At 39.5% G+C, this 13,628-nt stretch overlaps 1 protein-coding gene across 3 annotated transcripts in view; it reads right to left on the reverse strand.

Moving 5' to 3' along the window:
- LOC130186137 (rab GTPase-activating protein 1) overlaps positions 1-13,628 on the reverse strand; it is a 72,773-nt gene that overhangs the window by 38,928 nt on the left and 20,217 nt on the right. For all 3 annotated transcript variants that reach the window (XM_056402906.1, XM_056402905.1, XM_056402907.1), the window contains 8 exons: positions 13,360-13,520; positions 11,446-11,556; positions 10,501-10,567; positions 10,315-10,417; positions 9,631-9,800; positions 9,271-9,439; positions 7,839-7,932; positions 5,926-6,076 (listed from right to left, as the gene is read on the reverse strand). In XM_056402906.1, the coding sequence (XP_056258881.1) occupies positions 5,926-6,076; positions 7,839-7,932; positions 9,271-9,439; positions 9,631-9,800; positions 10,315-10,417; positions 10,501-10,567; positions 11,446-11,556; positions 13,360-13,520 (1,026 nt within the window). The remainder of the gene's footprint in view (positions 1-5,925; positions 6,077-7,838; positions 7,933-9,270; positions 9,440-9,630; positions 9,801-10,314; positions 10,418-10,500; positions 10,568-11,445; positions 11,557-13,359; positions 13,521-13,628) is intronic.

Here is a 13,628-nt window from a genome sequence, read left to right on the forward strand (position 1 = left end):
ACCAGACATTTTTTAATCTCCCTCCCAGCAATGTCAACAGCCAGGTTTTTTATTGCACGGCTCTAAAGGTCTGGTTAGGACTCAGTTGAACACTTTTTTATTTCATTGTCTTAAATAAGCCCTGGCTCTTCTGTAAAGTGCCAACTGAATTTGAATACTTACTGAGTTATTTTTAGATCATATGATGTGTTGACTACATTTAATTACTCAGAATCCTGTACTAAAATTAGAAACTTGAGTGGGTCGTAATCATCAGATTTAGTGCTGCATGCTCTACATCCTCATCTGCAGAGATTGTCTCGTGCAGGGCAATTTAGTGTAGCGTGATGGAGACCAAAACATACCCACACAGCCACACATACACACACACACCTTTCCGCAATCCAGACACACTCCCATGCTTTCACGCACCTCCTCTGCCCACCACACGAGGAGCTAAAAATAGATGACAGTACGATGAAAAGGGCTGGAAGAAGAATAGGAACGGGAGAAAAGGAGGAGGAAGGGAGTCAAAGGAAACACGGCGCTCATCAGACGAGAGGAGGAAGAGGTGGAGGAGAGAGAGACACACAAGATAGCAAGAACAAAACACTAAGAAGACAAGAGAGCTGTGAAAACAGGGAAGAAGGAAGAGCGTGATGTACCGTCACCTGGTTGCCAAGCTGAGCACAACACAGTCCTGTTAGCTGTCTGACTTATGCTTCCTTCCAGGTTGGCAACCTCTCTAGGACAGGCCTCAAGTAGCTGACACACACCTGGCAACAACACAACGGCCTTAAACTCTGGCGGATATATATATATATGGCATATTATAATGGAAAGATAAGAGCTGATGCTTACAATTATTACTGATTAAGAGCTTATTACTGTTCATCTCATCGTGCCAAATCATAATATTGTTTAACATCAAGATTTTACTGACGCTACTGTATTTATTGTTAGGTTAGAATGCAATTAATGTTTAATATAACCTGTGATTAATCTGTAGAACATTGGCAAAATATTTTGCATTTTTACTAAAAAAATAAAAGATTACCAAAATTGGAATAGATTTTCTGTTGACAAACTAACCCAATCACTATTAAAACAATAAGAAAGTTCACTTGTAACTGCAACACTGGCTGACTCTCATCTGATTATTACAAATACCCACCATCCACCACTGCTCAGCTGGTGGCTCATAATCCTGATAATTCTGTTCTGTTTCTATATAAATATAAAAATAAGCAGTCACTAGGTTCCAACTTTTGTATCAACGTGATCTTACAAAAATATAAAAATAACTGGTCAGCTGATGCCCTATTTGGGGTTTCTACTGATCATAGAAATGCCTGGTAGGAAAGGAAATTAAAGGAATTTCAAAGAACTGGGAATATACTACCATTTATATGTGTGATGTTTATCAGTTTATCTCTGTATGATGTGCCCACAGGCAAAGGCAAAGGTGGTGACACTTGTTACATAGTCACAGACAGACACAAACACGTTACTGTAGGAAGATGATACACAATTCCACGAAATGAAGACTGCTCACATTCAAAAAAATAAATCTAAAATTCTTTGATCTGCCTGTCTGAACCTTCTGGCTTTCACTGTGTATTTTTTGATATGGGAAACTGGCTTCAAAGCCGGATAAAGCATATCTGAAAGTATTTCCATTTCTGCCTAGCAGAAATCTGAGAAGCAACGCACACATAAACCTATGGAACAGAGAGGCAGGCAGGCATACAGTCATACAGAACAAACAGCAGGAGAGGAGAGAGGAAAAGGCATGCAGTATGAGTGTGACAAAACACAAATGAGCAGGCAGACAGAAAGGGACAGGAAGACACACGAGTTGACAGGAGCACAAACAGGTCTAGGTAGAAGTCAGAGAGAGTCAGAGTCAGGCGTACACAAATACAAATGAATATAAAGACAGACAGAAAGACAAAGAGGCCGGCAGACAGGTCATTATGTGGGTCAGACAGAGACAGGCAGGCAGACAGGTAGTTATGAGGGCTTGTTTTTGCTCTCCGCAGGAGCCTGGCACAGCAGGTCTGGGGACCGGGCCAGTGTTTATCTGGTCACTTTGTGTCTATGCTACATGAATGTCTGCATGTATGCTCATGTATACACACCGTAAGAAATTTTTAGCATCATGCCCCCCGTATGTAGGTAAATGGAGGTTGAGGCAGCTTTCAATATAAAAAAGCAACCAATATTACACACCACCATTAACAACAACACACGCACAAGCCAACTACAACCTCAAAAATCATCATCCAGTTAAATCATCGCCTCTTGACACTGTGTCAACAAAACTGAACATTATGAGTTTCATGCCACTGTACAGCTATACCTGATAAGCTGTCAATTCTATGATTTACAGTAAAACAGGAAAATACACAGAACAACATTTTACTTAATCGTAAATGTGGCCACACTGTGCATGTCCACCTATCTGATCACAGTGGTTCCCAGCCACCAGGCCTCTGAACATTTGCTAGTGGGCCATGAGAAAATAACATGATTTGGCAAAAAAAAAAAAGAAAAATAACTACATCATAATTCCATTACTTTATAGACATTGTTATTTGCTTGAAGTTGGCGCTCCATGTCACTCCCAAATAGCATGACAAAAATCATGTTAGCTATTTGCAACTCTAGACTCTCAAGCTCTCTCTTGAGCTTGAATGTTTTTTTTCAAGGTGGCAGCCCGAACATATAAAACACACTTTTTAATACTACAATATTCATGGCTCAATATCATTTCAATTACTACCAGACTACTGTTTATAGCATAAAATTACATTCATACACAGTCAATAGCTTTGATGGCCGAGCAACACTTAACTGGAACACGAACAGTAAGATTATGCTGATAAATATGTGTCATGCTGTGATATGGTCACAATGTTACAGCCCCTCAGCACAATAGCAAAGCGTCGCTTGCCAATATGTGACGCTGTCTTTCGTAACATCTTCCTGATTAAAATCAGCTGGCACTGGACCAGTGTGCTGCCAAAACCAATTACAGGGGAAACCGTGTGTAGTGATCACGGTTACAGTGATGGATCAAAAAGCAGAACAGAATCATTCCTATATAAATGCTGTTTAAATAATAATATGGGTAAAAAAAGTAAAACTGTTGTAGCCTGCTACTGTCGTCATATGCCTAGGCTCTCTTCTAAATTATTTGTAAAAGGTTTTTGGACTGCCACAGTGTTACCCAACCGCTAACGCTCATGATCCCAACATAATTTCATTGTGCGAGTGTGTGTGTACGTGCGCTTGCTGTATGCAATTGTGCAGCATGTGGTATGTTCTCTAGCCTCTACTCACTGTAATCTATGGAGCTAATGTAAAATGTGGGCCATGGCTATAACAGATTAATGAGTTTATTGGTTACTGGTGGAGTGTTAATTAGTCAGCATTTGAAATTAGACTGGTACTTCCAGTACTTGGCAGCAGGGATTGGGGCTCCAAAGGGAAGGCACAGGTTAAATATCTCAGACGTACAGCCCTGTTTCCACTTCCATCAATGCCCTGCATTCAGATATGGATGAACACCAAGTTCAGACGGGGTTAGGGCACAAAGAGAGCACCGGCTAGGACATCATGTGCATACATCGGAAAACAGCACAAAGAGACACACACAAGCAGGCTGAATACAGAAAGTACACAAAACAAATTAGGAGCTGGTACATGAGCATGGTATGTACAAATTTTAAAACAGCAGCTGAAAAGGGAGGACGATTACATTTGTACATGAGAAGATAATATTTAATTAGTTCCAATAACAATAGCAACATGAATGTGAATGAAAATGATTTCCTAATTTATAATATGGAGAGCACCGTTATCCATTACATTTCAATCCTCTTTCAACATTTTAGTTCTTTCAAGATCTTCTGTGTCTTAGGTCTAATTAGATTTTTTTTTTTAAATCAATACTATTGTACTTACTACTTGTGAAATAAAATAAAAAATCATAAATTGTCTGTCAGAGTCAGATATTGCTGCACGTGTTCTCCACACTTTTCTCTGTGTGCTTGTTGGCCGACGTACAATCCTGGAATGCTTTAGTGCTTCTGCAATAAATTCCTATCCAACTCTGAGTCCAGTGGCTATCAATACAGTGGCGTTCTGATCCATTGTTATTGTTGTCTGAGTGAAAGTTGAGATTCCATTCATACCATTCATGTTAACGGAAAAACAGCTTGGCTCCTACATTATTTTGGTGTAAAACTTAAGTTTGAGTTGACACTTTTTTATTCTAAGCAAAAGCAAAACAGTACACAGCATACAGGTAAATGGCAGTGAGAGCATGAATACAGAATAAGTGTAAAGGCAGAGATAGGAAAAGAGCAAAGGAGGAAGGGAAATGTGGCCAGGGACAGTGAGGAAAAAGAGAGTGCGGGAGGAGAACAGAGGGGTAGGAAAGGGCAAGACCAACATCTTGTCACCACCTGGGACCCAGCTTACTGCCCGGGGATGTTGCCTTTACATAAGAACAGTGGACAGAGCTGTGGCCATGAATAAAATTACATAGACTAACACACTGTTCTCAGTGCACAGGGTGGCTAACCATCTACAGCAGGGCTAAGTCACCTCCGATCCTCAAACACATGTCCACACAGACAGAATTATGCAAGCACACTGTAATTCTCTACCAAACTGAAACTAAAAAGCTACCTGTCATTTCTGAACACACATACAGACACAGGTTTGTAGGAAAGAGGTATTTAGGCTAAGGCAATGACAAGACGAAGCAGCTAAGACAAACCTCATGTTAAAAATACCCCAATTGAAATCATCATAATTGAATAATAATAATTAAATTATCCTTTCTGATCACAGACCAACCATTGTATGTAGCTTAATACCGGCATGATGGTCTTTGGACTTATTGCGGCACTGCACAGCACTGACTTAACATCGCCCGCAATATTTTCATAAAACATTATTTAGATTTAATTTTATGTGTCAAAACACTCGTTTAAACTTGTGTGTGGCCTGAAAATGTCTTAGGACAACATATTTTTGGACGAGTAAACGGTGTGTATAGGTTTCGAGAAGCAGTCTGACATATTGAGGGTAACATTCATATTTCTGAAATTAAAAAAACAAAAAACAAAGAACAGCTGCAAACGCTGCAGGACCAGCCATTGTTGTGAGCTCACTCATGTGTCCGACATGACGGCGGTCTTTTTATACTTCATACAACCCTGCAGACACCTGCAGCTCACGTTGACCATAAAGTCAGCTGAACTCAGACGAAACACAATTAATTTTCATATTTTGTTCCTACTTTTATGAGCTGGGTTGGTTTGAATTACAAAAATTACAAAATCATATTGAGTTATTAGAAAAACTTAACGATTATTCCTTTTAACAGAACCGTTAGAAGCTGAAATGATTTCCTTTTTGAAGAAAGTGTACAAGCCTTTCACTTACATAATGCCTTAACTACTAAGCTGACATGATCTACAGGGCAGCAGTGGTTGCCATCACAAGTCTGGAGCACATGAGAAGGAAACTTATGAAACAGTAGCCCCTGAGGTGTACTTCCAAAGAAGTAAAACTTAACCAAAACTGTTGCCAAGGACATTAACAGCAACACATAGGCACTGGCCAGCAGAAAACAAAAACAATAAAGAAATTACACCCGTGAACTGAATGTGTTTCAGTTAAAGAGATCAAACTATAACCAACTGTTGGAGGTAAAAAAGTCTATCTCAGTAATGGCTTCAGGGTGGACAAAGATTTAGAAATCATCAGAGGTGATGTGGACAGCTTGGTGATGCATCCTAAAATTAAGGGCTTGAGTCATCCCGTTGGAGGTCAGCCTTTCCAATCACTACATCACCAGCATTACAGGATCATGGGGATTTGGTGTGTCCTGATAATCTTAACAAAGACGGTAGTTTTGTGTGGTCTTACCTTTGTTATAAGAGTGCGGTATTCCTCTACCTGGTGGTCATTGTTATGGCAACCTGCCAGGAGCTGCCACACCTCCCCACGAAGAGCCTCAGGAATGCCACTCCGCACCAAGGCTGGCAGCTGCCTTGGACGTACTGATAGGTTCATATGCCTGGGAGAGGAGAGGAGAGGAGAGGAGAGGAGAGGAGAGGAGAGGAGAGGAGAGGAGAGGAGAGGAGAGGAGAGGAGAGGAGAGGAGAGGAGAGGAAAGGAGAGGAGAGTCAGGCATTGCATTTTATCAAAGACATACTAATTTTAACTTTATTCAATGTGGCTTATCCAATAAATCTTCAAAGTATGGAACACTGCTGACACCCTCATTACATGCAATTGTGCAGCTGCAATCTTCAGCGCACACCTGTCTACAGTATCTACCCAAAACAATGTTTTCATTGGCCCTAGGTTGTGTCTAAAAAGGTTTATTATCAGCTTTATAGATGGTCTGGGACAGAATCATGACAATAAGGAGGCGTTAAATCACCTCATACCAAAAATATAATGATTTACATACATAGCAATCTTTCAAAAGTTCCAGCTGTGCCTCCCACAAGGAATACAATCAATCAAGGACTCAAAGGTCACAGTTTCAAAATGTACAATATGTTCTAAGTTTGTACAGAAAATACATGATAAGTACTTCATCTAACCAAAAGATTCCTTTTCACCTTTTCCCCTGACATTAGTATTACTTATTTTACCCCTGCTTTATTTTTAGCAGGATGGGAAAACAATAGACAATACAAGACAATAACCCAATACAAAATTACAGCAACAATACACAGAAACCTGTCAATTCCTTCCCTCCTTCCTCATCTTCACATTTAAATGTTTAGTCATCCTCATACTGTATGCAGTGTTATAAATATAATAAACTCCTGCCAACCAAGTAGTAAGTGACAAAGACAGAATTAGAGATACAGAGAGACGGAGAAGGTAAAAGCTGTATCTACCAACTATCGCCTGCCTGGCGCCGACAGAAAACCCCTGAATCCCTTATGATTCTCTCACTTTTTTCCCCCCTTTCTTAATTCATCCCTCTCTATTTTGTTTTGTTTATTTGTTCCGACCGTCAGGTTATGCAATATGTGGCATTTTCTGCAGAGACTAAGAGGGGAAACAAAAGTATACTGTGCATGTGTGCGTGCATGCATGTGTGAGTGCATGTGACGTAAGTAATGCCAGGCCTGGTCCTTAGGGGCATAAGATTGTAAAGGGCTTTCTGTGATTTGCCTCTCTGTGTTCCCTGAGCGCTACATCCCACAATGCCACAACACATGCTCTCATGCTGACACACACACAAAATCACCAATCACACACACAAAGCCGAGTATTATGACAGGCTAGTCTTATGATTCCGTTCTTTATTTAGGCAGTAATTTCATCAGAGAGGTGAGACAAATACCTCAAAAACATTCAGGGAGTATCAAAGGACATTATAAACACCCAAATCTAGTCAATAATGAAGAAAAAAAACAGATGTATTATGATATACATATCTAAGGTAAAATATATTTTACTGTTCTCCTGAGAAACATACATGAGACGGAGAAAGAGAGAGGCATGCTGTGGAGTGTCAGTATGTGTGGGGGGGCTTAACTCCCAGCTAATTAAAGTCCAAGCAGTTTCTATTCAGTTCATCACAAGCTTTTGATTAAAAACAAATGCAGTAATGGGAGAGGGAAGCCATCTTAATAAGCTGCTTATCAAGAACTCCTGCCTGCTGCTCTTTCTTTCACAATACACACAGTATATCCGCTAAAACCCCACACACAAAAATTAATTATTTGTGTGCGTGCGTGTACATGCTTGTGCACACTCTTTGCAACAGCGATAGAAGGGGGAAGGACAGAGTGAACAAGGGAACAAAGCCTTACCACTTGGATAACAAGTCTCCCCAGGTTTCCAGGATCTTCTCTGCACACTCCTTGGAAACATCACCTGATCCACTGAGTAACGGCTCATCATTATCTGAACACACAGGCGTACAAACACACAGAGTGTTGCCCTTTTAATACTCCAATGATTTACAATTCACCAGTGGTCATACATGTGTAATGGAAACGATTAAATAAATGTGAGAACTTAAAACATGGATGTTTCCTAATTCACAGAGATTGGTGCTTTGTATAGCCGATCAAACTTTCTGCTCACTGGTGTTATCGAGGTGGTGGACATACTGTATGTGCTCCACTGGTAGACAGTTTATATATTGTATCATAGGCTCTGGCTCCTCTGGTTTGACGTTGGGTCGTGTTGTATACTATATAATCTGTTGTCTTGTATTTAAGATTTAATCTGAACTGCATCTGAGCTGTGTACATGATCATACTGAACATAATCTACAGATCTCTAAATAAACAGTTTCATATGAGTTTTATAGTCTAAACAAATTGTTTGGTCTTTTATTCAAACTTTACATTGTATCAGCTGAAAAGACGGTACTATCTATGCCAAATGTGATATCTAAATATTCACAAAATGCGTGAAGTAGTCAATGGACATGAAGTCCAAAAACTGAGACCAAACTGTACCAACAGGCCAGTGGACCAAAAACTGACACATAGACTGATACAGAAAGTACCTCATTATGCTGTCTGCCTTTTATTGTCACTACTATCTCTCACATTCATACACACAAACACACACCCACGCGCGCACGCACGCACACACACACACACACACACACACACACCAATGATAGCTAAGTACTTTGTGAGGATACAGTACAAACAGTTCTGTAACACAGTGTCTGATATCCCATGAGATTTCGACTCCTTTGGACCACAAACCTATTTCTGGTACGGCCCCACAGGACACAGGAGTTTTACATTTTTAGGTAGAGTATCAGTGATTGAGTCAAAGCCTGAAAAAGCTTGAAGGTGCTGGAAGTTTGCAGCATAATTCAGCTGGTTGGTATGCTTTTTTAATTTCAATGTGCTGCATAGTACTACTTTTATTGTTGTGTTGGAGGTGCTTGCTTCTAAATGTGGTCAGTCCTGACCAAGGACACCACATTGGTTAAGCGTCTAGAGTAAAAGCAAACTGCTTTAAAGCTGTTCATGCTTATGATCAAGTCCAACAAATGGTTCAGAAAGTAAGAACTGTCGGTTCTGCTATTCAGCCTTCTTCTGTGGCTCAGTGTGGTCATATTTGTGAGGAATATTTTCATATGGCTTATATAGAGAAATGATTGCCATTGCAATATCAGGATTATATTTTTATTAAAATATTTGCTATGTGTGACTTTAAAGAAGATGCCAGCAGAAGTGACAGAGCAAAAAATAAAAAAATAGGACATGAAATCACCTTCCTCTTCATCATCCTCAGGTGGTGATGGAACCATGGTACCAGGCCCGGTGGGCAGGATGCCAGGACTGGCTGTGGTCTTCCGTTTCTCTCTCTCAGTCTCACTTTCCAAACTCACCACCTCATAAAGTGTGTCAGAGGCAGGACTCTTACGCTCCTTACGCTCCATCTGAAGAGAGAACGCACAAGGTAAACTACGGGAAAAAGTGTCAAGAGATTTGTCCCAATCTCACAGTGTATTAACAAACTAAATGCTTTGCATTATTCCAGGTCACAGCTGATTATCTGGTGCAATTCACAGCGACCATCCCTCGAAGTGATTTAATCTTGGATGGAAAATTGTGCCATGAGTTGACATACCTGGCGTAGTTTAAGGTAGAAGGTCTCAGTGTAGCTACGCTTGCTGAAGGGCCAGAACAGCCTGTCATTTGGGGAGCACACTCTGACCCTTGTCTCCAGTAGAAAACGGACTGGCTCCTCCACCTCTGTAATCACCAGGTCCACTGCTGTCGTCATGTACATGAATTTATCTAGAAAAACAAGAAAACCAGCTAAATTGTCATCCCCATGAGTGGTTCACTTCTGCTAATCAAACCCATAAATGGGTGATTCACGAAAACACTGGACATTGTGTTTAAAGCTGGATGTGCGGTGTAGGAGTTACTGCATGTGGCATATGGGTGGAACAAAGTCAGCGCCTGAATGTGCTCGTCTTTGTTTCATTACCAATTTTCCAGTAATATTCATGTGCAATCTGTTAAAACATTGTACCTTCTGTGTTGTATGCAACATTATTTTACAGTACAGTTTCCATGCCTATTTACTGTTGCCATCATTTTACCATTAACTGCTCTTTCACAGCTTGATTTGAGGATTTACCAACCAGTGGAAAGTGATTTTAACACTTGGAAAGGTGTCAAATATTGCTGTGAAAATATGAGTAAATAAACAACTACCTATTCAGTAAAATATGAAGTAAGGAAATAATAACTGCTGAAAATCATTCTGTTGTATTAAGATTTTTGACAGATTTTTGGCTGGTACCTTTGGGCGTTTCCTCATTCACAGCCTGGAACTGAGGCGTGTTGGGGTTCCAGCTTCCTGTGATGATGTAAGACTTCCCGTCAGAGCTCTTTCCCATTGACTCCTGAACGGGCACAAGTCGGAGGAAGTTAGCAAAAACACACAGCACACAACCACACAGACAAAAATATGTAAACAGCCACCCACCAGGTCTAGCAGGTGCATATCGCTGTTCTTCACATTTTTCCCCGGGCTGAGCAGGAGTCCAAAACACCTGGAGACGCACAAACAAACAAATAAATGTGCATATAAAGACACATATATACAAAGGGAGGCCAGAGAGAGGGAGAGAGAAGTGAAATGAAAAGGATTACATAAGAAAAAGAAAAAAAAAAAGAAAAGAAAAGGCCAAGAGCGGGAACTAGAGACAGAACAATAAATCTCTCTATAGAGTAAAACCAGTTGTTTAACCGCACATATGTTACTGCAAATAGCTTCCTGGACTGATCCTCTAACACAGACCAGGACATGGAGAATATTAAACACAGCAGTTCAATCCTCACCTTCTCTGGGTTCCTCAAACAATAACAAACCACCGTGAAAATGGAAGTTCGCAAAAAAAAAAAAGTGATGGAATGTTTAAATTTCAACAGATTTATTAAAGCATGGAAAATGAGGAACCTCTGCGACAGACTCACATCAATCACTATCTTACAACTGTGCCAGAACACTTAAAACCTGACACGGGCCAATACACGGATGTAAAGATGTTCGCCGGTGTGTGTTTATCAATAATAGCTGAGTGATTCCTTTCTTGTGAACGTCTGCTCATATTTGAAGTAAAACTGTAGCAAACAGGGCAATCTCTTTCAGTCCGACGAGACGCATGACAGATTTTTCCCTCTACAGGACAATTCCAAAGTGACAGAAATTTTAACTTATATCCTCCATTCCCTTGGTTGTTAACATAGTTCTATGTATTCTCATCGTCATCACTGATTGGCTGTTATAAGACATAAAACAAAAAAAACAAAAAAAACAACATTCAGTGCCCCTAAGGCAATTTACAGTAATCTATTACCTTTGATGATACTGCTCTGTAGATGTTGTGTATGTGTGCATGAGTGTGCTAGTGTATGTGCTTTATTTTACCTCTCGATGGCTAGTTCCTTATTGGAGGTCTGCTGGACATAAATCACTATCTTCTTGTCCATTCCTGCACGCAGCTTGAAGCTCTGCTTGTCCTTGTCTTTTGCTACAGCACTGAATATGAAAACACATGAAACACTATTAGAAAAGATTTACAGTTGCAAAAAGATCATCAATGGAAAAAACAGAGATGAATAAGACAAATGCATTTCTGGTTCATTTATGCCGCAGACAGAGTGATAAGTCTGAAACAACACTGTAAGGCAGATTTACCAACGTTTGAAACTGAAACCTTATATCAGAAAATAACTCAATGACATTTTAAGTTTGACTTGACCACAGGCTGACTGGACAGGCTGTTTTATCTATATCTGTACTGAGAGGGAAAATAATAAATAATGAGTTTCTACTTTTGTTTACAAACTTTCACAAAGAATTAAAGAAAAGTGTTTGTTTCTTCTGTTGGACAACTACATCAGTGGAATTTATCACTAACCATCAATTAGTCAGGCAAATATGAAGACCGTGGCTCATGTTTAGAACTGCTCCATTTATCATGATAAAAGTGTGCGTAAGAGTCAAAACATGCTCTGGTCTTGGTTCTTTTCCTGCTATGAAAGCAGAGACGTTTGAAACAGGAAGAGTACTCAACATTCTTCAAACCCTCATTGACACGAATTCCTGAGGAAATACTCGAGAAAAGAGTCTTGAGGTAAAAAAATAAAAATCCATAAATCAATTTGAAATCTACTGCAAACATTTGGAACTGGCTGTGATTTCAGACAGTGTTCAGATCGCAAAACCTTTTTTCTTTTTTTTTCTTCTTTTTCTTTTCTTTTTTGTGAGTAGTGATTTAATCTACCAGATAGAGTTTAGTGAACCAGACTGTCAGACCGAGTCATGGTTTTACGCTGTAAATAGTTCCTATGACTATAGATAAACTGGCTTGTTTACACCTTTATAAAAGGAAAATTATTTACATTTACAATATATTTCATTTACATATTATTTAGCAAATATTATATTGTGTCTTTATACAATTATATAAAATATTCTATATCTTATCTTATTTGGACAAGGAAAATTTACTTATGCACAAAAATAGCATATGTGTGCTTGCATGTGAAAGCTGTTTGCTTGGAAATCAGCAAACTAAAAATAATCAACCAAGAGCTAATGAGGAGGAAATATCTGCTGAGTAAAAATAATCACAAGCATTTTTTTTTGTTTGTTTTGTTTTGTTTTCCAAATAAGCTGAGTATCTGAGGCTGTTTGAGAACACACGGAAGTGACTCAGTAATATGCGAAAACAAAATCAAAAAGGTCAGGGAAGATGGGTTGAATGAATAAAACACAGGAACTTTCTGTTATTTTTTTCTTATCAACGTGTGAAAAGTGTGTGTGTGTGTGTGTGTGTGTGTGTGTGTGTGTGTGTGTGTTTGTGTGTTTGTGTGTAACTTTAATAACATTGACATTTAATTTACTGACATGTTCTTTTTGTATGTAAACCAACTAGATGACCATGATGTGTAAGTAGTGGTCAGTTGTTGTAATTACAACCTGCACAAAAAGGTTATTTTAGGACAAAAGGTAAGTGATAGCTGGCTATCACGTTACACATTACAGTGGATGAGCTGTACGTAGTCGGAGAATCTGCTACTGACAGCCAATGTGTGGCTGTATGGGATAGCATTTATTTTTTTAAATATACACTATGATGACACACTTGCAACTGGTGCAGTTTTTTTTTTTTTTTTTTAAATCATTCTTGCTAACCGTTTTGCACATTTATACGTAGATGTACACTTGTCTATATGATTCCAGACTTATAAGTAGCTTCAAAGCAGCTCTTTAGGCATCCTAAATAATGATGTCGTGCTCTACAAAAGAAAAGTTAGGTGTAAATGTCTGTCCCACCTGAAGGTACCCTTTCCATCATCCTCCTTGATCTCAAGGCTGACAGTGAAGGTAAACAAGTCACTGTCAGGGGTGAGCGGAGCCGTCTGCTGAGATGACAGAACTGCCTTCTTAGCTGACCGCCGGAACGCTGTGGCAAAGCTATACAGTATCCTACTGACCTGAAGAGAGAGAGAGAGAGAGAAAGTGTTGAGCTCATGTTATTTGTCAGGTAATATTGAATATCAAAAAGAGCACTTATTACTTACTTATTACAATACATCAACTTC

This window comes from Seriola aureovittata, chromosome 18, assembly GCF_021018895.1.
Source record: "Seriola aureovittata isolate HTS-2021-v1 ecotype China chromosome 18, ASM2101889v1, whole genome shotgun sequence".
Classification (NCBI taxonomy): Eukaryota; Metazoa; Chordata; class Actinopteri; order Carangiformes; family Carangidae; genus Seriola; species Seriola aureovittata.